A 26697-nucleotide genomic window follows, 5' to 3' on the forward strand; every position below is an offset into this window, starting at 1 on the left:
ATCCTCTATGAGAAAAAATAAAATAAATAAATTTTATCAGTTTTTGATGTTAATTAATATCTAAAGATAATGTTTTGGGATGGCCATTTCCCTATTTTTTATCACAACATCCAATGACCTACATCTGATGTTCCATGTTGTTTGTATATACTAAAGATTGTAATTAATAAAAAGATTAAAATTAGGAACAAGCAAAGGTATTTCTAAATTTATTTAGGTTTTAATTTATGCATGTATCTAGATTTTATTTCAGAACAGAATTGTCCATTTTCACCAAACTGCACTCATTCATTCAGTCATTTATTTAATCATTTACTAAATACTGATGGGCTGCTGTCAAATGCTTCAGAGAACATGAAGAATCTAAGATACCCTCCGTATTTTCAAGAATCCAACTCCATAACTCAGAAATAAAAAAATACTCATGTATAATACATTTATACCAATACAAAATAATATTCTTTAGAATTGAGAGCTAAATGAGCAGTATAGATAGCAAGTGCTCTAAAAACCAACAAGATGGGAACTATCACTTGAGCAAGGTGAAACTTGATCTGGGAGTTGGAAGATGGACTGATTTTGAATATGAGGGGAAAAAGGAGATGGTCTTCCAGGCAGAGAACATAGAAAAATGTGCCCAGATGATGAATTGGGCTTGTTTGAGGAAGCATGAGTAACTGGGAGAGCAGGGGAGTAGCAAGAAATAATTCCTAGGAAGGTAATGTGAGTGTTAAGCCTGAGTAGGCAAAGGTGAGGAAAGTATGTGTGGTGTATCTCAAACCTATCACCCAGAGAAATGATTCTGCTCTGAGAGCTTATGGAGGGGAGTATGGCCATGGAAGAGGGGGACTGTATATATGAAGCCCATATAGAACCAGGGTCTTAGCTTTTAAAATTTAATTTCACACACATAAATGTTTGAGTTTCTAGTAAATGGATTATCTAGCTCCCTACTTATTTTCTTTTCCTGTCCCTTTAAGCATCCTGATAAGAGATAAATTCTCTGTACCCTACAGAAATTTTGTAAGGGAAGGAGGGAAAATATATCAGGAGAGAGAGAGGGAGTATCTAATCCTCTGTACCAAAGATTAGCATAGAAATGCAGATGCTGAATTTGGAGCTAAATTCCCTAGGTTTGTACCCCATACTGGTACTTACTGTCTTGCAATTCTAGACAAGATGCTTAAACTTTTTATTTGTTTTTTTATTAAACTTTTTATTTGTTTTATTTGTTGTTTTACTCAACAGTCAAATCTCACAGGGTTATTCTTAGTATTAAGTGAGACCTAATAAGTAAAATTCTTGGAAAAAAATCTCCTAGTGGCATTTATTGAGCACATAGTAACTGCTCAATAAATGTTAGCTATTGTTATTATTGTAAGAAGGAAGAAAGAACTTAGGCAACCAATAAGTGAATTTTAGGGTGAGAAGAGGAAGAAAGGACTGAGTGAAACTCTGATTATCATGGATATACTTAGTGATAAAAGGATATGGAAAACTGATTAAACCACAGGAAGGAAATTAGAAAATTTAAACCTATTCTATGTGGTTGCAGGCATGTGTGGCCCAAGGAAAAAAGAGGCTAACATGTTGTTGTTGTTCTTGTTTAATCTGAAAAATACCTTTCCCCCCCAAAATCATCCTACCTTTTAAAAAATCTAGTCTCTATGACATTTTGAATGTAAATCTTTTTCACTTTGTGAAACAAGCAATAGCTGTAAGTCTTCATGTGTTGCTTGCCTGTTTGTGCTTCTTTAAGGCAACCTAAGTAGCTATCTTGAGTTCATTTGAACTAATGAAACTCTGTTACTCCTACTTCATACCAAAGTGAAGCACAAGCTTCCTAGATACATGATTATTTAAGAAAAGAAATCCCTTGGTTCTGTTGGAACCAGAGTTCTGAACCATGGCATTATTGACATTTGGGCCAGATAATTTTTTGTTCAGAAAAGTGGGCAGATGTCCTGTGTACTGAAGGATATTTAGTAGCATCTCTGGCCTCTATCTACTACACACCAGTAGCATCTCCATCCCCCAGTCATCACAATCAAAAATGTCTGCAGACAATGCCAGATGTCACCTTGGACACAAAATCACCCCCAGTCAAGAACCACTGTGTTAGAATCAGTGGATAGAAACCCATTGCTTGTATTTTTGAAACAGAAGAATGTGGCCAAAGTCAGTACTGGTACCTTTAGCCCACACCCACTCAAATAAACCACAGCTTCCATTGCAAGGGACTCACTGGGCAGAAACCAACCGCCTCATGTGCCAGTGTCAACGTCACATAGGTGGTGGAGTGAAGAGGCACCAACAGAGAGGAGGAACTGGCAATGCATGGATGTCCGTAGTAAAATGTCACAGTATTTCAATAGTGGTATTTTCTAACCAACCAGAATGACCTACTAATAATATCATCATCTCTTTTCTTCTGCAGAATGGGGAAATAAAGGGAATAAATGTTTGGCTATTAGAGTAGTCATTTTTCTTTTAGAAAAAGTTACTTTAATTTGTTTCTCAAATGTTCATGGACACTTGCTGCTTCTTGCTTCTTCTGGGGTGACATATGCTTTTTGAGGCAGCAGGCAGCATGTCAGGCAAAACGGCATCATGGCCTGAAAGGTCACTGCAGGTGGGAGTGGGACCCTTCTGAGTGAGGATGATCTGTCACTGCGCGGAGAGTTCATATGAGTAGAGGTTATCCCATCATAATCTATCCACTTCAGAAAGATCAGTTTTAACCAAATGGATATATGTTGTAAGCTATGAGAATACTGAAAGCTGTATACTAAGTTGTAGTTAAGATGCAGTACATCTTAGCTCGGGTTGCTATAACAAAATATACACTGGGTGGCTTAAGCAACAGAAATTTATTTCTCTCAGTTTGGAGTCTGGGGAGTCCAAGATCAAGGTGCCTGCTGATTCATTCCTGGTGAGGGCTCTCTTCTGGGTTTGCAGAGAAATGCCTTCTTGCACCCTCACATGGTAGAGAGATTTCTCTTGTGTCTCTTCTTATAAGGGCACTAATTCCACAATGGTTGGGGACCCACCCACATGACCTCATCTAAACCTAATTAACTCCCAAAGGCTCACCTCCTCCTACCATCACACTGGGGATTAGGGCTTCAACATATGCATTTGGGGAGGAGGGACATAAAATTCAGTTCATAGCACAGTAGGTACTGTCCAGTGAAATAAATGAAAAAAGAAGACAAAAATAAAATTATAAGAAGAAATAAATAATGTTTAATGCAGAAAATTATAGGTTCTGTTAAGCAAAATCAATTTCTTCAAAATTCTCAAACTTTACTGACATATTTGAAATGACTTCAGTTGGCTACAAGCAAAACAAATGAATTGTGAAATGACAAAACATGATACAGCATTTCTTGAGAATTTGACACAGTACACAGAGGAAAGCTGCAGAGAGAACAAATATTCTTGCCTGACTCCAAAGGAGAAAACCAACTGCTCAAACATAAAATTAAAGACAAGAGAATTAGATATTTGTTTCAGGAAATAAAATGAACATTTTCAATCAGATTACTGAACTATCCTCCCCCACTCATTATTTTAGGTTTATCTAGTAAGTAAACCCATTGGGCAAATCTTATGCAGACAGGCAGCTAAATTAAATGGCCTAAGAGTTCTTTTCAATTTCCAATTTCTTTGATTGGTAACACCATTAAGTAATTTACAATGAGATGAATAATAGAATTACTTTGATGAGATGTTACTCATATTTAATTTGTATTTGATTCAGACTCAAACCTAACGGTTTTGAAAACCTTTGTGTTCACTGAATTATTCTCTGCTACATGGTAGATACTCTTTCTTATTTGTTCCATGTGGTTTGCTTTTATTTGAACTATTATGACATTTAATAACATGTCTAGCCATAACCACAGAGGATGTTATAGCTTCCCTCACTATTAGCAACATAATTAACTCCCCTGCTCTCTTGACTTAGCATTTCAACAATGAGGTTCATAAAATTCTATTTGCAATGCAAACATCTGGCTAATTCTAATTCCATGTACCGAATTTGGTGGTCATGGCTTTCTTTATCCTCTATGTACTTTCTTTAATATGAGATGGATAATGCTTCTAGCTTCTCTAGCAAAAGACATTCTAGCATTAGTGTCACCAAGAACAAAAACTCAGAGAAATTAATGTATGGGATGTACCCAAGGAATGCTGATGTTCAGTGTAGCTGGAAAACTCTGTGAATGAAAGGGAATATTAAATTCTATAGGCAAAATAACTTATTTTGAGTTTGAAATAAGTAATTGTGACCAAAAACTATTTCTTCTCAGATAGGAATAGAAGGACATCCCTGGAGATCTATGGCTGTCCCCGAAAAAGACACTTTGACTTTAAAATATCCCTGAAGAATTTGTGCCTGAAGCCTCCTTGGAGGCGGACCTTCAATGAAAGAAAAATGGATTTCTAGTTTTGAAAGCTCTTTTACTCAGGAAATAAAAAGCTTAGTAGAAACACAAAATATAAGAAATATATGATCTTTGATTCTTAGCATTTTTTAAAGTTAGTTCTAGGTAGGAAAAAGCAATATAAAAATTTCAGACTTTGTGGGAAATTCCTCAAATTCTTAATTGCCCCTCACTGACCTAGAAACTCGAAAATGAGTTCAGGTTTATGTCCCTCCCCAGCCCAATTCATATGTTGAAACCTTAATCCCCAGTGTGATGGTATGAGGAGGTGAGCTTTTGGGGAGGTAATTAGGTTTAGATAAGGTCATGTGGGTGGGCCCCCAACCATTGTGGGATTAGTTCTCTCATAAGAAGAGATACAAGAGAAATCTCTCTACCATGTGAGGATGCAAGAAGACATTTCTCTGCAACTCAGGAAGAGAGCCTTCTCTAGGAAGGAATTAGCAGACACCTTGATCTTGGGCTCCCCAGACTCCAAACTGAGGGAAATAAATTGCCGTTGCTTAAGCCACCCAGTGTATGATATTTTGTTATAGCAACCTGAGTTGACTAAGACCCATTGCATCTTAACTACAACTTAGTTATACAGCCTTTGATATTCTCATAACTGACAACATATACTCATTTAGCTAAAATTGATCTTTCTGGAGTAGATAAATTATGATGGGAGAACCTCTAGTTAGTTATATTAACTTTATTATTTACTGTTCTTCCATTTCAAACTGCTTGTGACAGATGAAGCCTCTATAATGGTTGGAGAAATAAAGCAACCTAGATGTTTGTGGGGTTCCTAGAGCCCGCAGGCTGGGGCAGCCTCCTAGCAAAAGCCAAAATGATAGAGCCGTTGCCCCTCCTGGAGAGGAGCTGAAAGCCAAGCAGGGTGAGAAACACTCAGCTTCTCCCCCTCCTCCCTTTTTCCAGCCCCCTGCCAGGCTCTGCCATCGGAAACCAGCTGGCAAGGCAGCCAGGAAAACACAGGCCAGCTTCCTGCCCTATATCACACAGCACAGGGAGGGTGAATATCACATTGAGGAGCAAATAGACAAATGATTGGCATCCAGAAAGCATTGATCAGGAGGCAGAAGTGCTTCTGTTGGTACAAAAGTCCTCTGTGTGCTTTCTTCATGTGTGTTTTCTTAGAAGTTACTTTGTTTTTGTTTAGTTTGGTTTTGTCTTAATTTGAGATGTGATCACTACTAGTTAATATGATCTTCTCAAAAAGCTTGGTAGTACTGGATAGTTTCTTCTAAAGCAGTAATAGAAGGGCACATGTGTGCTTCAAGAATGGATGGTAATATACGCATGAGATGCATCTCCTGTTAGCTGATGTACTGCTCTTAGACATCAGTTGTAGCCTGCCTTCCTCACTGATTTTAATGGTAGCCTTCTGGAATTTCCCCCCTCCAAAATGGTGCACATTTTACACCATTTTGGCCTCATCTGTCTTTAAGGAATGTGGTGTGAACATGGATCATTCTGATCATACAGAGGCATGAGACCAGAACTTAATTCGAGCATCTGAACTGAGCATGAGGTTTAATGAACCACTTCTCCACAGAGCAATAAGGTGTGTTAGCAAAAGTGCTGTGGCTTGCATGCACAACCTGCAGCTGATCCCATCACAAGATGCATTTTTTGACTTGAGACCTGAAAGACTGAATAGCAATTACTCTCTGCAACCAAGGGCAAATGGTAACTGTCGAGCTTGGCCTTTTCGTATTTTCTGGTTTCCTGAGGCCAGAGTTCTCAGCAATGACAAAACCTCTTTGCTCTGCTTCATTTAAAAAACACTGTCATTTTAAAGGTTAGAATGTGTGTTTGTGTGTGTGTGTGTGTGTGTATGTGTGAGAGAGAGAGAGAGAGACAGAGAGAGAGATGATTTTATGGTGATTTTTATGACAATCAATAGAAAAATGCTGCAGAAATAATGGGAGGCGTTAAAAGGCAAATGTAGAATTGAAAGACAATAAATAGGTAGCTCTGGCTCTTCCAAATCTGTTTTACCAAAACCTAAGGCCTAGGAAAGGACAGTGAGTCCATTACTTGGCCCTGAGGATAACCTTTCCTTGCCTCCCTCCTTTATCATTCTCCTCCCCTGCTCTCTTCCCAAGACACAACACTGGCTGGGACAGCCCCTCACCTACACCTGCCCCTTTGCCTCACCTTACCCCAGGGCAGGCTGAACTGAACTCACAAAAGGGAGGCACTGATGATGCAGGCCCCAGGGGGAAGCCTCAGAGCCGCCCGCCCTCCACTGCCCCCCAGGAAGCATCACTGTTGCCGGATACAATGCCCCAACCCGGCCCAACCCTTCAGCCCCTCTGAAAACCCCCAGCTCTTCCCCCTAGAAACTCCCAGCCCCAATCCAACACCCACAATCCTCTGTTGCCATCTACACATCTCCCTGACACAGAGATTAAAGCTGACCTGAGACTTACGAACGCTTGAAAACCCATGATTATGTTTTCTTATTTAAAATGACTGACTTTCTGGGCCCAGTACCAATAAGAAGTAGTAAGAGGGGTCATAGAGAGAAAGCTTTACTTCCTTTTATCCTTCTTTTGTGGCAAACAGGAAAAAAACCACCTCTTACAAAACCTGTGTGTTCAGGAAAAGAGAAAGGGGGAGGACTGGTGGAGGGAGACGCCCAAGGATAGAGCCTGGAGTCATAAAATGGGGTGGAAGGAGTTGTACAAGCCTAAAACCCCACCCCATTCACTGCCCCTCATCCTTCCCTGTCCCAGGCCCCAGGTGGTTGGAACAATCACCACAAGTTTCTAACTGAAAGCGACCCCCCTTACTCTGCTCATTTTACCATCAACTTTTCAAATCAGACTTTCTCTCTCCAGTGAACATAGCAGCCTGAAGACAGGGGCCACGCCCTGCTTATTTCTGCCCCTATTAGATGCCACTCCAAGTGTGGTCTGAAAATCAGCAGCGTCGGCATGACCTGGGTGCTTGTTAGAAAAGCAGAATCTCAGGCCCACCCCAGACCTCCTGACTCAGAATATCCAGGGGTGGAGTGCAAGAATCTGTTTTAGCAAACAGGTGATTCAAACGCCTGCTGAAGTCTGGAAAGCAATACCATATGGTGTAGACACCAGTGTGTTGTGCACAGTATTTGTTTAATAAACACTTGCTGAATTGAACGGAGCATATTTGCAAGATCAGAGTGTGGAGTCAGACTGCAAGCTCCCTGAGAGCAGAGAACGTATCTTTCTTCTTTACTGCTGTCTCCCGAGCTCCTTGCAGAAAGCCTGACAATGCATTTGTTGAGTTGAAATAGAATCGGATAGTATTCTGTTTTCATTTGCTCCCACTTCAAACTTTTTTAATTAGAGATTAGAAAACAGCAAAGAAAATCACAATGAGAATTGTTTAGGGAATGATTTTGAAATAATGTGTCACTACCACTTGGATAACTAATGATATCAGTTTATCAGTAATACTAATGCCTCCCGTTCATGTAATGCTCTGTGGCTTTCAAAACTCTTCAATGGACATTTTCTCATTTGATCCTCAAAAAAATCTGGCCAGATGATGTGTAGGCTTTGTTGTTTTCTCTCATAGAGAAGGAAGTAGAGATTCAGAAAAGCTGAGAAAATAGTTCTAGTTTTCCTTATCAGGTACAAAATCTAGAACCCAGGACTTTGAGCTCCTACTCCATTGTAATGGTTTGTATTCCAATTCCGTTATATATTATCTGAGTGTTTCTGGTAATTTACTCTAAATAAGTCTTCATTTTATAGTGTCTTTAACTGAAAAATCGGAAAACAATAGTGTCTACCTTACGGGATTGTTTTAAGAATTAAATAAAATAACAATAAAAGTAAAGCACTTAGCACATTGCCTGGCACAAAGTAAGGGTTTAATAAATGAAGCTACTGTTTTATTATTTATTTATTATTGTACGTTTGTATTTACATATATATAATTATTATATATCTATGATTATTTCACCACACTGACTCCAACAGAGTGACAAGTACTGCATATGTCATGTGTAGGTCAGCAAGGGCGAGGCTTCCTAACCTCAGAAGGTATTCCTTGCTAATGGCATCCAGTCTGACTTTCATGACCGGCAGTGTTCCTCACTGCTGTCCTCCAGTAGGTCTGTACCCGTGCTGATGACTGGCGTCTCCACTGTGGTCACAGTGCTTAACTGCCCTTTCTCATGAAAAGATTGCCTAGTCATTCCAAACATACGCCTTCTTTCCCTCAGATGTTATTGTTAAGCTGTTATGGCTAATTTTTTAAAATATAAGGTAGAATCCAACTTTTATCCAAACATAAAATAAACGTATGTCAAAGATATTATTTAACTCAGGACTTAAAGATGGAACCAGCAAGATGTTGCACGGGCTCAAGGCAAAATTCAATGAAAGCACACATAGAGGCAATCAGAAATGCTGAGACACATTTACCAAGAGTTGCAAAACGGATTACTATCCATGGGGCAATAATCAATTGCATTCCACCAGACACAATCATTTGCGTTTTTCTCTTTCTATCAGCAAGAACTCATTTGTATTATTATCAGTTTCCTACCACTTATGGAATTGTAAAATAGCAAAGATGATGAAAAACAGAAATAACCTAGAAAGGTACGTGCTGGACAGGACCCCCAGGCATCTTTCTTGCCCACTTTAAAATCTTTCATACTCTTTTCTGAGTGGGATCTCAAAAGAGTAGTCTAGTGTTAGAGGAACAGAGGATATAACTATATCCAGTTTACTTATTTCCTTGCCTAGAAAGAAGGTTTCACAGTCCTAGGCTTCAAAAGGCCTGAGTGGTATGTTTCTTTTTGTTCTCTTTAACTCCTCTTAATACCCTCTTCTCCTTTTCCTGAAGATCCCATTTCAGAGTTCCACAAACTCCACAAACTCATGGTCCTACTTCTTCTCCTTGGAAACTTTACCTCTCCCAAAGGAGGAGGAAGTTCCTTCCTCCTTGGTTCTGTGTTAATATCTTACAAACCCCAGTGCTTAGCCTTTGACTGAATGTGTATGGAACTTCTCCTCTGCTTAGCCACTAGGGTTGTGAAGGAAAGGAGAAGATTCTGGTACCTGGGTGAGGACAGAGCAGGTACTGGATTGTAAGTTCAGCTTCCCCTTTAGCAAACCTGATTACCTTATCATTAACCCAAGAAGCAAGCCCATCTTGCCAAAAACCATTAATTCCCCTGGGAAAAATACAGTCTTGTCTAATTTGAGGAAAGGATATTTATATTAACATGCCTTTGGCTTGCCCTTTGTAAAAGAATAATCCAGGCATTCTTGAGTGAGGAACATCTTACCCTTTTCTAGGTCAGACTTCCATTCCTGGTTCTTTATTGTCCAGAAGGATGATCCTTACTTAACCTAGTTGTTGTTTTCTTCTCTTGCATAGAAGAAAAGAGATGTCCAATTGTGTCCATCACACATATGGTTTCAAAAAATAGAATCTGACATTTTATCAAATAAAAAGGAAATCAGAAATTATAAAAGAAGCATGATGGAAATGGGTCTAAGGTTAGATTTAGACTAACAATGCAGAATCAAAAGCAGTGCAAGGTAGTTTTAGGACCATGTGGATCGAGAAGACTACTTCTGGAATTCTTTAAATAAATTCTCAGTATTGGCTCTCGGCAACAGACTTACTGCAGAAAACAGATCAAACAGATTCTTCCAGCATATCCAGTTCTACTCATTCCCACACACAGCTGAATGAGACTCCTGTATGTACAGAAATTCAAGGATTTTTTTTTTTTATTTTTCTAGAAGATACATTATTTTTTATTTTAAAAGATAACCAAATATTTAGGATATGAATTTCTTACTAAATTCCACATTCAATAAAATGTAGTCACTTTCCATCCCTATGGAAGCAGACAGCACATTGTAGAAGAGCATTCCTGGGGAGCCTTGGCATGTGACCCACATCGGCTACAAGGTAGTTGTGCCACCTAAGTCAAGTCACTTCATGTTTGGAATCTCAGGTTTGTCTACAAAATAAAGAAGTTGGACTAGGGCACCTCCAAAGCAACGATTCCACTATATTGAGGTGCTAAGTTGCTCCTGACGTGTCCTCATCCCACTATTGGTGCTGGATCAGTGAGGACCCCTCCAGGCTGTAATGAATAGCTGGTCACAGAGACGGCCTTTGCAGCTGTGTGTGTGGCGAGGGACGGGGAGTGGGTGCTTGCCTTCCCTTACCATGGACACCGTCAGGTGTAAAAGGTTCTATGGAAGAACCTCCCAACAACTCATCCTAAAAGGGGCACAGTGGGGCATTGATATCACAAAAGATGGTGGTTCTCCTCCTGTGCTGTTTTTATTTTATGCTTATATTCTGAATTACCTAAACTTCTTAGACATTTTTGTTACATTCAGTCTATCTTTCACTCTCTTATTCTATCACTAATTCAAAGTTACTGTTTGAGTACCTTCTGTGTGCCACATATTTTTCTGAATGCTGGAGACATGATAGAGAACAAACAGTTGAGGGGTCTACCCTCATAGTCCCTGTAGTCTAGGAGAACAGAGATAAGTGGAAAATCCATAGTGAGTGATGTGGGCCGTAGGTGGGCCCACCTGAGGGCGCCCGAGGAATATATGTCCTGAGACCAGATGGAAGAGAATGAGAAAGCGGGACACAGAAGCCATAAATGGCACAGGTGATGGCTTCAGGTGATTTCTTACAAAGCTAATGAAGCCCAAGTTCAGTGGTGTACAAGTAAACTGGCTCTTTGAAAAAAGGAAAAAACTATTTAACAATCAGTGCTTTTGAGCTGAGAGCTCGAGACCACAGTTAAACTTTGGGCCCTTTACTAGGACAAACTCCTCTAAGTGCCTCAGTAGGACTCCCCAGAGCAGGCTCTGAGACAGGAATCTGCACACAAGCAGTTTATTTGGAAAATGCAAGAAATACCCACAGGAAAGGGGAGGTGAGCTGTGAAAGGGAAGACAGCCAATAAAAGGTGTGTTTTCAAGCCAACTGCCATTGTGGTTACTAGAGCTTAATGCTGCTTGAAAACGCTGGGAATTGGTGTGGTAGCAACCTGAGGAGAAAGGGAGCCTGGGGTATTTATACACCAACTCCTGTCAGTCATTGGCTCAGGGTCTGCTCCTGGGCATGTCATTTCCCTATTATATTTGACCTTCCCTGATGACTTTCCATTGCTTTAGAAAAAGCTATAGAGCAAAGAGATGCAGACTGGCAGTTGGAAGTCAGCCAGTAGGCACAGAAGTGGTAGAGCCTGGGGAATATGCACAGCATCTGGTACAAAATATCCTGTACCTCATTCTGTATTTGTAATTTGCAATATTTTCTTAAATCGGGCCCTCAAATTTTTATTAATTTGGAGCCTCACAAAACCTGACACCACCCATCCTGATAGGCCTTACTTGCTGAAATTACAGCATGTATGGGAAAATCAAAGAAATTCATAAGCCCATATCAGAATTGGAGGGAGGGATGGAGGAGAGCAAGAGATGAAGCTAGAAGCTAGAAAGGTGAAGCTAGAAGCTAGAAAGGTAAGCCAAGGCCACAGGAAGGGCTTTATGTTAAACTGGGCTTTTCTAGGTTTGGCTGAGACCTTAGCTGAGTTCCTCATAGCTTTTCATTTCTGGTACAGGCTGACAGAGCAACTCCTTTCTGGGATGGGCTCTTCCCATGATGAAGCACAAGAGCAAAAGAGGGTTGATGGAAACGCATGGTACCTCTGATGCGTATGACACACAGCAGCACACATCAAATCTCCTTATACTCCATTGGCCAAAGCAATTCATTTGGCCAAATCCAAAATCAGTGGGGCAGGGAAATGTAGTCCACCCACAGGGAAGGAAGCAGTGACTAAGTGAGGACTGTAATCTACTACTGGATTTTCACCACAGTGTTAATGGTGGGAACAATGAGATTTCTGATCATTTTTGGTTTTTCCTTTAGCTTTTCTCTATTGTTAGAAGTTTTAATGAGAATGTAGCAATTTTACCAAAAAATGTAACCCTGTTTCTTTAAGTAATAAAAGATTATATTAAATATTTAAAGAGCATTTAAGACTACCTTTTAAAATTTTTCCTTTTTTAACCCATTTATTAAATGAGTTAATGTATATACTAATATAAAATACTTAGCTCCTCAATTTCCTAAAACTACCTATTGTTAGCATTTATAGCATATGTAAATAATCAGGTTTTATTGTGTTCCTATTTCTGGTTCTTTACTATGGCTCTGCCATTCTAAATTTTTAATTTTGTGTGCCCCTTTGTAAACCACCTGCAAATACTTTGTGTTGTTAGATGGGAAATAAAAAAAAATAGATTATATAAAAACTAAAAAAGAAAAGCAGTTGGAGGGAATCATCCCAGTAATGTTCAGCCCTGATTATGCACACAAATCACCTGAAGAGAGTGTTTTTAATACCGCTCGTGAAGTCCCTAGAGATTCTAATTTAATTGTTCTAAATTGGGATAATTTTTAAAAGCTCTCTGAAGGTTGAGAAAAATGGAATAACTAAATGATTGGATTTAAGTGAAAAAAAAATAACAGCAGGGCCAATTCTATGTGATCAACAATAGCAGGTTGGGAAGCTTCCTTACAGACTTGAAATGTGCTGTGATACCAAAAAGCCAAGGCTCCTAACTGTTGACGAGAGTAAGGGAAATGGGTGCAGTGGAGAAACATTAGCCTCCAGAATTAGAGAGGGACCGCTCTTAAGGTCCATCCGAGCTTCGCTGGCTGAGGAAGAGCGAGTCATAGTCTCTCTGATATCTCATTTTCCCCCCCATACAGCCCACATCAGACCCTAGGAGATAATAGCTCTCGTGGGGCACTGAAGTGTGCTTTGGGGAGTGTTTCTCAGAACATCATGACTAGCAAGAGCCCATCACTCCCTACGAGAAGGGGTTGAACTCATAGGAAATTACTTATATACCCAGAACAGGAGAGAAGGAATTCTAGAGATATTATAGGAATTTGGTTGGTTGGTTTATAGCTCTCCAGACTTAAGTCATTGTAGTCTGTGCAGAGTATAATCATTTATGTGTAAAATATCATAAAATATCAAAAACTCTTTTATCTCCCTCTATCTCATTCTACCTTTTTTCAATCACTCCACTTTCATATTTGACAAGAACTGAAATGGGAGTAAATTATGATTCCTCCTCTCTCTCTCTCTTTTGATATTATATATAAACATTGAGAGGTTTGGGTTGTTTGTTTCGTTTTATTTTGTTTTAGCTAAATAGTTAAATAACACGTTTTTTAGTAAGTATGATCTGGTACTGGTAAGGTCTGAGTTAACTGCCGTTTGAAGAGTAACCATGGTGACCAGCATATGGCTTCTGATTCCATTAATCTTGTGGAAATTAACAGTAAATCCCAAAGGATCTTTTGCAGAGATTCAGAAATAAATCATCTTTTTACATGTATATTATGTGGTGACACCACTCTCTATAAGTGATAGTCCCTCTAATGAGGTGATTGGAAACTCATCCCCCCATAAGAAATTTTTACAAAGTACAGAAAATGGCCAAAAAAGTAAATAAATAAAAATACCACATGAAAGAAGGATTTATTCAACAAATGTGTCATACCAGTAATAAACATACCAGAGGAAGGCCATTTACTGCCAGTTAAAAATTTACTTATATAAAACCTCATCCTGAAGATATGAACTAAGAAAAAATCTGAGATTCTTTAATGAAAAAATTCCAATCATCATTTAGATTGTAGGTATTAGAAAGGATGAGTTGAGCTGAATTAGAGGAGCAGCTGGCTGCCCCAGCTAAGACTAATGTGTTCTATTTGTGAAGAGATGTTGGCCCTACCTACAGTGTGGCCCTACCTAAAACTATATTTGGCCTACAACAGCCCCAGAGTAAGTAGAAAATATGGTAGCCTCATTTTACATATGAAGATACTAATGCTAAAGAATTCAGAATGACTCCCCTATAATTCACTTAGCATTACAGCCTTCTCTCAAACTGGCTGAATAAATTGTTATGATTCTGAGTTGTAAGGGATGGGAATTGAATTACTATCCCAACATTCTTCTGACCCTAATTCATACTAAAGTGTAGATGAAAAATGCACAATTCTGAGTCATTCTCAACTTATGGGGTTTATACTTCCTTGTCTCTAAATTCTCCTGTGTTAAGGGAATAACTCAAGCTCTTACTTATTTTAACCTAGATCTTCATACACAAAAGAAATCAACAACACAATAGCATTTTACAGATTCTAAAAAGCACCATATTTCATATTTTAAATCTTTGACATTGCTATGTGTCTTATCGCCAATGGCTTATTGCAATCACTGTGCAGCAGAATGAAATGTGGGTTTCATTGCTTGTACTTGCACTACCTGGTCATAGCTGCTTATATTGGCATTACCTCAATTGAGTAATGCAATTGCTGATACATGCATAGAAAGTTATTGTGTATGCACAAAGGGGTATAAATTTGATATTAGTGATATGAACACTCATTTTAGAGTAATGACCTTCATTTTATGTTTTCTTGCAAAGCAACAGCCTACTGCTCTACAGGACCTAAGTAGGAAAGATACGAGCAGATAAAGTATGTTAACTTTTATTACTGAGATAGGCATGACATGATTATCTCTCATGCACTAAGCAAAGCAACTAAAGGCAAAAAAAAAGTTCTAAATCTTTCATCAGAATACATGATAGAAATTTCAAAGCAACAAGAAACTGAAGTGACTGACATGTGTCAAGCAGGGCTATTATTAAGATGTTATGACATAGTTTAATTTGCTACATCTTTTTGTTCTTGGCTGACATAAACTAATTTTTATCTTATAATTCACGGCATCTTAGATTCTATGGTATGTGGTGATTCATGAATCAACCAGGTTGTTCTGATCACTTGTTTTTGGTGGTGGGACTGTGCCTAAAGTTGCCTTCCCTGCTCTGTTGATGGAGAACAACATCAGGAAGTCCAAAGTAATCAAAACTCAAGCCAAACACTGAGCATTTGCAACTCTGATTTCAATCTTAAAATTAACCAACTCTGATGGCAAATCAATCTTTTGTTCACCTCAGCACAAATGCCCCAGGACTGCAATTTTTATTTCATTAAAAAGAAAACTGGTCTCTCTTGGCTCCCTGAGCTTTCAAGATAACAATTCTTTATAATTCCCTGGTAATTGTGGAAAGTATTCATTTTATATCATTTCCTTGGCAATTTAGAACATTTGAGGAGGTTACATTAAAATATTTCTCATATAAAAACAAATGGGAAGGGGAAGGATTCTGATATTGTCATGGCCAAAAAAACAATCATGTTCTTCTTTTCATATGTTTTTATAAATTGGTGAGGAAAATGTTGCATATGCATAAATGTGTAATCTATCACAATAGCCTAAGAACCCATGGGTGGGTGATCATGTCAGTAGAACTAAGATACTCAGATGTGTTGAATGGTAGAAGCAAGCATTCCATTAACTTGGCTAATGGACACAAATCAGCTAGTGGATGCTGAGTTATGTACCTTCTTGACTTTCACAAAAGTACATACAAGAATGGAAAAACAAGCACCACATGTACTCACCATTAAATTGGTACTAACTGATCAACAGTAATGTGCACATATGGGAAGTAACATTCATAGGGTGTCGGGCAGGTGGGAGGGGAGGTGGGGATGGGTAAATCCACACCTAATGGATGCAGTGCACGTAGTCTGGGGGATGCGCATGCTTGTCGGGCAGTGTAAAGGCAATTTATGTAACCAAAGTGTTTGCACCCTGTAATATTCTGAAATATGAATAAATAAATACATACATATATACATACATACTACATGCTGGGTTGAGTTTTTACAGTCAGGAGTGTGGCAAGATGTGTTAGCCCAGGTCAGAGGAATGCTAAATTTCCTCAAGTAAGTCTTCATCCTCAGGAAACTCAGTAAGCCCTATCATTTATACCCTGGCACCAGCTCCTTCTTTACATAGCTGTGACACTCTCCTGTGAACTTCCATCACTAATATCTTTCTGGACATCTGATTTCTGGCTGTGCTACCAGGATAGAACTTTCTCCATTAACATAAGGACTCTCTTCCAAGGGCCCTTCCAAGTACAGGCTAGCCCTTGGCTTGTAAGGCCTATAGGAACAGAGGGATAGTGGAAAGAAAATTACATAAGGAAATACCAGATTTGAGATCCTTTAAAAGAAACTTTGGACTTTCTTTGTGAAGATATATAACATTTGAGATTGAAGGTATATCCAAGTGTGGGATTTTTTTTACACCTTAATTCACCATGAATTCATCATTTTTTCACATACTCCACACAATAAGATGCAGTGAGGAAAAGATACAGAGTTTAGAATTTCTGTCTTTATTTCTCCAGGCTATAGATACATGCTGAATCTCACTGTTGCTAAAGGAATATAATATTAATTAACTTAGGTATCAGAATTAGAAAGGTCAAATCTCCCAGATTTTTCTGATATAATATGCTGTGTCTCTGAGATGTCCAGATAAAATCACGAGTATATTTCATCAGATACTTGAATCTCATCTGAAAACTTATGTGTACTTGGTTCAGGAAAATATTCTGGAATAAAACCCTATGTGCCTCTTAGCTCTTTCCTTCTCAGGAAGGAGAAACATTGATTATATCTCATTAAAAGTTCTGCTGCAGTTTAAAGCTATTTGTTTTTTATTCCCTCTTCAAGCTGAGAACAGCTCATCACTATTTTCTATTCAAAAATCCTGAAGGACTTGACAATTGTTAGTAGAACCATTCCCAAGCTTCTCTTTTAACACTGCAAATATATTCCTTCAAACTTTAATCATTTGTTGGGGTTTCCAACATTTCAGTATTCCTCTCCTGACCACCCACTGGGCAACATGTCTTTCTCACTTATCTTAGATTGTTGTTTTCAAATAACATGGCCAATATAAAGGGAGGATTAAAGAAAGTGGCTTCCTCTCAGCTTTCTCTCTGGATGACAATAAATGCACTAGAACATGACTTCTCAAACTTTTAATGAGTACTATGGAAACGTGTTTAGGAGCATAGGCTTGAGAGCCGTATTGCCCAGGTGTGATTCCCAGATCTGCCACTTTACCAGCTGAGTGATCTTGGGCAAATTATTTACTTAACCTCTCTCTGCCTCATTTTCCTCAACTGTGAAGTGGGATGCTAATATGTCCCTTGAGTTAGTCTAAGGAATAAATTAATGTAGCATATGTAAAGCTTTTAGGACAATACCTGTAAATATAAACTATTTTAATTATTATCTAATTTTCAAAATCAAAAGTTGGGGTTTTTGCATCATTATCCATATTCTAAATTCTACATATCCCATTTATAGCAATTTAAAATGCCAGCTCATTGTATTATAATCTTGCTTCTAATCAACCTGGCATTTTTCTCTTAGAAATGTAAGGTATGAGTATATCACTGCTCATGATTACTTTTTCTTAAAATTATCATTCCCCCAGATTTCCTAAGCCCCAATTGCCTTAGCTCTTCAAGTTGTTATTATGGTAAAGGAAAATAATGTTTTTGTGTGATGGGTTGTAAATAGAATGAGTAGTTATCTAAGTTTCCCTGGAACTGAGGGGTTTCTTAGGACATGGGACTGTTACTGCTAAAACTTGGAAAGTCTTGGGCAAAACAGGATGGTTGGCTACCCTAGCTGTAAAGGTATTACCTAAGGAGGGCGTAGACGAGGGAAAAGAAGAAGCAGTAGTAGTATTAATCTGATCAAATGCAAAAGAGTTCTTAGTACACCACCAGCATTCCCTTGATTTTTGACTCATGCAATCTGATGAATATCTGAAAGGTGAAATTGCACTGAGTTAATTAATTCTAAATGTCAAGCACTTATTTGGGCTTCATTTTTTTTTTTTTGCTGTTATAATCATTTGTGGAATATATTTCTTCTCCTTCATTTTATGCTGTTCTTCTTCTCTCTGATCATTTTGTGCTTGTTCCTTTTCTTTTAGGTCAACTCAAATCAAAACATACTCTTGGGATAATGCCCAGGTTATTCTGGTTGGGAACAAGTGTGACATGGAAGACGAGCGGGTCATCTCAACCGAGAGGGGCCGACATTTAGGAGAACAGCTTGGTAAGAAACAAATTAACAAATTAACCAGAAAGTGAGCTTGGTTCTTAGTTGTAACACTGTACAGAGTCCCAGCTAATTGTCAGGATGGGATTAATGGAAAGTTTGTCAACCTGACAGTTGGAAGCAACACATCCTTCATAGGCAGATAGTGCATTTCTTCCCATTTACTGTGGCATCATTAGAATTCAAGCTCAATTACAGAAGCAAAAATGATACCTAGAATTTTGGACTTAATACAAGGTATTCAAACTATCATTCCATAAGAAACACAGTTGATGCCTTGGGACTATTTCTTTGGCTTTCTTCTCCATACACAACATTTTTCATGGAGTGAGCCTCTTATTTTATTGTGTGATTATTGTTGTCAAGTTTACATTGGAAGAGGATGATGGCACAGAATAGGACATATCCTAGATTCTGGTTCTAGTGACATCACTGATACGACATGCTACTGGTACAAACCTCTTTCAGACTCAAGCACCTCATCTCTCAAGAATGAGTACCATAACCCATGGCTACTTAACCAAATCCTTGTAGAGAAGACCAAATGAGATAATAAATATGAGAGAGCTTTAGAAAAGCAAAGCCATTTCAGACACAAAATATTGTATCTAAAGAGAAAAATCCTGCAGTGAATATGGTAGAGTTTCAGTGGAAAGGAGGAATTGATGATTGATTCATTGATTCAAGACATTTTTACTGAGCACCTATTATATTCCATTGTACCATTGTGGGGATACTTGAGTCTCTGGGCTCAAGTTGCTCTCAGTGAAGAGTGGAGACTAGAGATATTCATAAGAAAGCAGAAAGAACAACACAACAAAAACAGGCCAATGAGAAGATGATGAGCTATAAGGCAGATGCCAAGAGGAAAGCAACAGGGAGAGGGAGGCAGACAGGGAGGGAGAAGACATTGCTAAAGACGTGGGAATGGAGTGTGATAGGAGGTAGATATGCAGCGGAGAAGACAACTGGAGAGCTAAAATGTGGAAATGGCCAGCACCACAAGGAAGAGGTGAGTGATGGGAGGAGATGGAGAAGCTGTGGGTGAAATGGCTCGAATGGTCTTTGAAGGAGAGCAGAACTTGAAACTACAAAAGACAGGAGGCGTTATGAGTGAAGGGCATAGTGGAGCATGGGCATTGAGATGAGCAAAAGTTGAGAGGACAGTGAGTAGAAAAATTAGAGCCTAGCATAAAGTTGCAGAAGTCAGTTGTAGATCTGGGGAAGAATCCCAGCCCTAGAGATGAAGGAGTTCGAATTTTTTGTTCATTTTTTTCTGTAGACCACTGAGAACATTGAACACTTCTTAGCAGAGAAGAGTCTGACTTTCCAACCTTTTTGGCCAGAACCTGGAGTAAGAGATACATTCAATCTAGCAACTCAGTGCATAAATATGTAGAGAGAGAGACTGAAACAACTTTCACAAAACACATTTTAACTTTACTTGCTGAGATTCACTGTATTTTCTATCTTAATCTCTTTCTTCTTCTTCTTTTTGTTTTAATGATGGTCTCAACCCACTAAGTTGATCCCCAATCCCAGTAATGTGTCTCAACTTAAATTTGAAAAACATTGCTCTGGAGGGGGTGGTTTGGGATTATTCTGCTGGTGGTGTGCAGCATAAACTGGAAAAGCAAAGACCCTCTCAATGGGTCACTCTTTCCTTTGGCAATCTCATAACTGAACTATGTACAGTCCACTCTGAAAGCCTGACCGTTTCCTCATGAGATTAATGAGCTCACCAGACTAAAAGCTATCACTGGATGACCACAAGAACCTTCCACCTAATGTTCTTAGAGCACCCATGGTGGTCTAGAGCTGATGTATGGTCTCAGTGTGGCTGTTCTTGGGCCTTTATCTTCTCTGTCATAGAGCCTCTTCCCATTGCAGCAATTAAATAGTGTTTTAAGAAGAGTTTGAAAACCTTGGAAATCTTTCTTTAGTCCTCTAAGTACCTCAGAAAGATAGAAATGGAGAATAGGAGATCCCTAAGGACAGAGAAAAAGGAGACCTGGGAGAGGGTTGGCAGAATGGCTTCCTGAGGCTGCCTCATTCCCCCGTGTTTTCTTAACTAGCCAGGTGCATGCCACGTGTGGGAAGCAACTGCTACCGAGATGTAGGCTGTCTGTATAAATACAAATGAAAACTGTTTTGTTCCAAGACAAATAGATTACAGCCAAAAATTGTTTAATGGCATTGGTACAAAAGACGCAAGTAACCAGCTACATTTTTTACTTACTCTAATGAGTTACTCGGGTATTGAGAAGAGCAGGTTGTGAAAGGGGATGTTAGAATGAGGCCAATGCATCGAGAGTGACTTTCCTTATGACTTCACTGATGGACACACACGAACCCTTGCCCTTCAGTACACAGATGTGGCAAAGTTCCTGAAACTGTGAGGCAGGATGTTTTATGCTCCTGTGCAAGTTCTTCCAATGGTTTCTAATTGATTTTTTGCTCTCGATTCAATAAAAAAGAAAAAAAAACAGCTGTTGTCATAGCAACCAACACATGTGCTTTCTTGCAGAGTCGTTTACCTCCTTTAATGTGGTTTGTTCTCATGACCACACATGCTTCTACAAACGATCATGAGAGAGCATTTTGTATAAAAAATACCGCTCTTACAGTCTAAATTTAAAGATTTTTAAAGGTCTTTGCTTTGTTTTTTAAAATTACTGGTAAAATTCCTTTCTCTAGAATACCATCACGTACACACAAGGATTAGGCATTGTTTTGTTTTTAAATGTCATTACCACACCTTGGCAGATGGCTCAAAATAACTGCTTTATCGATCTGGTTATAATTGATTCTCTGTTGCGGATTGTTATATCCGTTAATTTGCTCATTCTAATGAGAGTTTCTGATGGAACCCAGTTGTAGCTTAGTTCTTTAAAATTCTTGTATGGCAGCTGTCCTTGCCGATCGAATTTAGTTCCCCAAACATTTATCAAGTGTTTACAACATGCCAGGGAATGCAATGAAAAATAACCCTACCTTCTAGGTGCAAACAATGAGCATTTTTCTGGCCCTCCCTTTCCTGGCCATTTTGTTGTATTGGGTCCTGTTGAGCACCTTCCCTGCCACCTTGGCTTCTATGACATGGTGCGCTCTGTGCTCCTCCCTCTCCAGACACACATTCTGTTTCCTTGGTGGACTCCTCCTCCTCTTTCTGTCTCTTGCACTTTGGCTTTCTACGCTTGGCCCACCACTCTTCTAGCTCTACACCCTCCCTTGGGTATTTCCATCCATTCCAACGTCTTAACTCCACCTACAAACTAATAACTGCTTTGACCTCACGCTGGAGTTTCAGGTGCCTACATCCACCTGCCAGCTGTGTGTAATCACTACTGATTGGGGTGGTTGTCTAGTCACCTGCAGCTGAATCAGCTGAGTTTCTTTTCCAAAGGCACATTCATCAACCCAAATCGAGGCCTGCTGCATCAGAGGTTTTGAAGTTGAAGCCTAAGTTATACATTTTTAACAAATATTTTTGTGACTTTTATACCATAGTCAATTTTTAGAACACTGGCTTCCATGATAGGGAGTTTTGGGTGAGGGTAAGGAATTGTTGCCAAAGCTCATCATTATCCTATTGCTGGCTTTATTTTCCCATGCATGTTTTAAACATTTAGTCTATATGTAGGTACCTATAATAATATATAAGAATGTTTTGTGGGTTTTTATATTTTATATTAAATTTATAATATGGCAATAATATATGTAAAAATCTCATAATATAAGCTTTAAATGTAAAACTATAAAAATGTTAAATGAGAAAAAATTGAGATATATAATTAGAGATACAAGTTTTTCTAAAATAGAAGTAATTTATCTGGGAATAAGAACAAAGAAAGAAATTTATGGAGGGGAATGGATTTGTATTGCCTTGAAATCACAGGTGGAAGCAGAATACTTGAACCGTTTCTATAAACTCTAAAAGGACAGAGAGTATAGAAACTCCTAAGCTTACCATAGATGTAGTCAGAGAAACAAAGACTGCAGATAAACTAAAATTGCTTCTGAGGAGGAATGATTATTAATAATTTGTAAGGAGCCAGTTTTGAAGTGTTTTAATTTCCATTAATATTTCTTCCTAAAGCAAATAACACGTAATATTCCCAATTACTCTTCCTTCAAACAAGTGTCATAATACCATGTGGATGTATGTACTAATCCCCTGCATTTTGCCTCCTTGTCTAGCATAGAAACCCCACGAGAATGTCTGACAACCACAAAACATTCTTACACTTGGCCATCTTTCCAAGCTGTACAATTTGTCTCCCCTTCTTTTCCCATTTAATGACTTTTTTGTTTTGATTATGTGTCTGGCACATATTTATTAAGCACTTACAATGATTTTGGGAAGTCATAAAACGTATCTTCCCTCTCACGGAGCTTAGAGTATGATCTATATATTAGTGTATATGTGCACTCAGGTATTACAGACACATGAGCAGGGTGGGAAACATCACTCCCAGTGCAACTTGAAGGATGAAAGAGGGGCATGGAGCTCTATGAGTGGGTAGTTGCTTCTGTTTTAGGAATACGAAGACTGACAAGACGACACATTCTATATCTATGACATTTCTATTCTATCAAGGGTAAGAGTTTGGGCATCTTGGGAACAAGATGACGGAAGTGAATGAAATATTATAGCCCAGCCAGAAGAGCCTACCTCCTTGGATTTTAGTAACCATGCTTCTGATTTCTGCCGAGCCTGAGTGACCCCAAGGTGCCTGACTTGGAACTCTGACTCTGGGATTCTCTGATTTGTTCCTATGAACCTTTTAGTGTAAACCACCCTGGTCTCTCATTGCCAACCCAGACAAGAGAGAGAAAGGCAGTGACCCCAGTGTGAATTTGTATAGTCCTGGGATCCCTGAACTTTTGGATCCATGTGGTTTAACCCTAAACAGCCAGATTCTCTTTATACATTTTTGACTGAGGAAAGTTAAAATAGCAGCATCACACCTTCCCTGACTGCTAAGCCATACTTCAATCAGCACGCTTCAATTGGCACACCTTTGAGTTACACAACAGGCCTTAACTGAATTTAGTTTTCTGTCTTAAAGTCCAGCAGGAAATTAGGGCATATGTAGCTGGTAAACCTATTTACACTCTGATCTTGGACCCTGCAGTCTTCCAGTGATCCACATAATTCAGTGGAATATGCCAGAAAATAACCAGATCGTTATTAAGGATAACTTCTCTTAAATGCAATATTAGTCAAATACATAATTTTGCTTTTCAAAATGTGCCCAGATTTCTAGAATTTCACCAACTAATAAACTGGAAAACTCCTTAGCCACCTGTCCTGTGCTTTGTAAGAAACCTCTGGAAATTCTTGGTGCCTCACTGTATGGGCCTTAAAAATTACACTGAGATAGTTCCCACTAAACTGTAAAGCAATTTCTAAGTACCTTTAAGGCACCACTTCAGAGAAGCTAGAATCAGGACTACTTCAGGCAGTTCCCTTCTAAATGATTAAAAGTCAAGGTATTAGGGAGTGTGCTATTTTATTCATTTGTTTGTTGCATTGAGACCATTGAGATTGAGAAGAACAGAGATGTCTGGAGCCATAGCTGGGCCTTAGAGTGTTGAGGGGACCTCACTTCTTTCTTAGAAAATTCAAATCAATCAAGACCAAGTCTGGGGCAGGGAAACAAATCTAGAAGGAAGATTTGATCTAGAGTAAGGGTTCTCAACCTTGGCTGCACTTGTTAATAACTTGGGAAGCTTTTAAAAGTCCTAGTGCCCAAGCAGCATTCCCAAGCCACTTACATTGGAATCTCCGGGATAAGAGCAAGACAACAGTACTTTTTTTTTAAAGTCCTAGGTTATTCCAAGGTGTAGACATGATTGAGAACCACTGACCTACAGGAAGAATGAGGCAAATGACCCCAGAGAGCCAGTGGAAGGCAACTGTATTGGTGCAGCCCTTCACGGCTGGGCGCCTGTGCTTCAGCCCCAGGGAGCTGGTCTTCCAGCGGGCACCAGGCTGGTCCTAGCCTGGTTCCCATGTGGTCCACAGATATGCACATTCTGAAGAAGGCTTTTGGAGATCAGAAGAGGAGTGTGAAGTTGGGTAGCAGAGCATAATTAGTAGGTGCAATGCGAATTTAGCAAAGTCTGCTTGGAATTACGTAACTCTTTGAACTGAAATAATGAACCAAATATTCTCTTTCCAAACAGCAATAGATCATGCTAGAAGTTTATTTCTTTTTGGGCAACAGGAGATAGATGCTTCAAAACAGAATTAACCAATATATTAAAGTATTTTGTTTATTTGTTCCTTCATTCATTTATTCGATATTATTGAGCACCAACTATTTAGGCCAGACACCAGGCTTAAAGAGACAATAAGACCAAATTCCTGCCCCCCAGGGAGATTCTAGTCTAGTGAAGGACACATGAACAAAGACTTTTAAAAGACAGTATGTGTGGAAATAGAGGTGTAGACTCAGTGTTAAAAGAGCTCATAAGATTAAGAATATCCCCCCATTTGGAGGCTCTGAGAAAGGTCGCACAGAGGAGACAATGTCTGAACCAAGTCTTGAAATATGAAAAGGATTTTGGTAGGTAGACAAACAGATGATGGTCCCACTAGGCAGAAAAAATGGCACTTGGAGAGATGTAAGCCTGGGAAAGTTTGTCTACCATGGAGAGCCCTGTCTGCAGGGCTGAAAACCTGGGGCTGTCCCCCACACATGCTGGGGAACCAGCGCTGGGTTTTAAACACTGGATTGATGAGATCAAAGTTCACTTTAGACCAATTACTGTGGCAGTGTTCCCCAAACTTGGGAATTCAAGATCCACTGGGGTACAGAAAGAAAATATTCATCCGTCTACTTATTTGCATCTCAACTTAAAATTATTTTTCAGTTACTGAGTATGCTTTATATTAGTTCAATAGTACATTATATAATTTATACAAAGAATTGATGTATTAGACCAGTGTTCAATCTTTTTTAAAAAACTGTAAGGATTATATAATTTAAAATTGTAAGGTTGTTGGATGGTTGGCACCAGAGAAAGAAAGACGAGCAGAGTTGAAAGGGTTAAGCAAGGAAGCTTTATTGGAGTGCTCCAGGGTGAGGGTAACGGGGTCCTGGGCGAGGTTCTCTGGCCCTGGAGAAAGCAAAGAGGCTTGGGAAGTCGCAGTGGTCTGGGACTGAGGCAAGGGTTTTTATATGCAGTGAGGGGCATAAACGGAGGGGGCTTGCTTTTAGATGAGGGTGCAATTTTCCACTGCTGTAGCAGACAGTCAAGTGATCTTCCTATTGCTGGCAGTTCCTATTGTCGGCCTGCTGCAGCCAGACCTGTGGCTTGGCCCCGGCACTCAGCCAAGGTCAGGCTGGTCCCCTACTCCTCCTCCACCGTCCACCTTACAAAAATGTTTGGAGACCACTGTTTAGAAGATGGATTTCTGGGAAAGGACAAGAAGCACAGAGTCTAACAGCAGCCTAAGGCTGTCGGGCAAGCCATGGTGAGGGCCCAGAGCAGGGGTTCTCATCCCTGGCTGTGCATTAGAATCACCTAGGGAGCATTTAAAAAATCATGCCCAGGACTCCGTCACATACACACACACATACACACACACACTCATACCCCGACTAAATCGGAATCTCTGACACTGGAGCACAGGCAGTTGTGTGCAGTTTTAGCTCCTCAGGTGATTCTCATGTACAGCCAGGGTAGCAAACCCCTGATTCAGGCACTTGTGTTTCACTTGACTGTGTTAAAGTTGAGGAACACAGGCTTAAACCAAGAAGTGGCAGCGAGGATACAAACAGAGAGACATTTTTACACTATTTAGGTGGTAGAACTAATAACACTTGGTGAATGTCTGCATCCTAGAGGCTGAGGGGATAGAGGCATAAAAGACGACCCCGGTGTCTGCCTTGAGAAACTGATTGAAATCATCACAAAGGGAGAATTTGGGAGTGAAATCAGCATATTAACAAGCAGAAGGGAAAACACCCAGAAAAGGCAGAGAGTAGAGAATCAGGAAGAATGGAGATATCTGATGGACTGCCATAAGGGCAGATGGGACAAGATCTAGAAAACAAGTGGAAAGAATTAGCCTTAAACCTAAGCACTGGAATTCTGAAATCCGTACTTTCAAATATGACAATGAATTATTGTTTAAATGCTTTGATAA

The 26697-nt window shown here is 39.3% G+C and overlaps 1 protein-coding gene across 1 annotated transcript in view; it reads left to right on the top strand.

Moving 5' to 3' along the window:
- The window catches only part of RAB3C (RAB3C, member RAS oncogene family), a 225066-nt gene that overhangs the window by 185204 nt on the left and 13165 nt on the right, over window positions 1-26697 (top strand). Inside the window, exon 4 of the mRNA XM_045566587.1 lies at window positions 18409-18533. Within this exon, the coding sequence (XP_045422543.1) occupies window positions 18409-18533 (125 nt within the window). The remainder of the gene's footprint in view (window positions 1-18408; window positions 18534-26697) is intronic.

This window comes from Lemur catta, chromosome 12 (genome assembly GCF_020740605.2).
Source record: "Lemur catta isolate mLemCat1 chromosome 12, mLemCat1.pri, whole genome shotgun sequence".
Lineage (NCBI taxonomy): Eukaryota > Metazoa > Chordata > Mammalia > Primates > Lemuridae > Lemur > Lemur catta.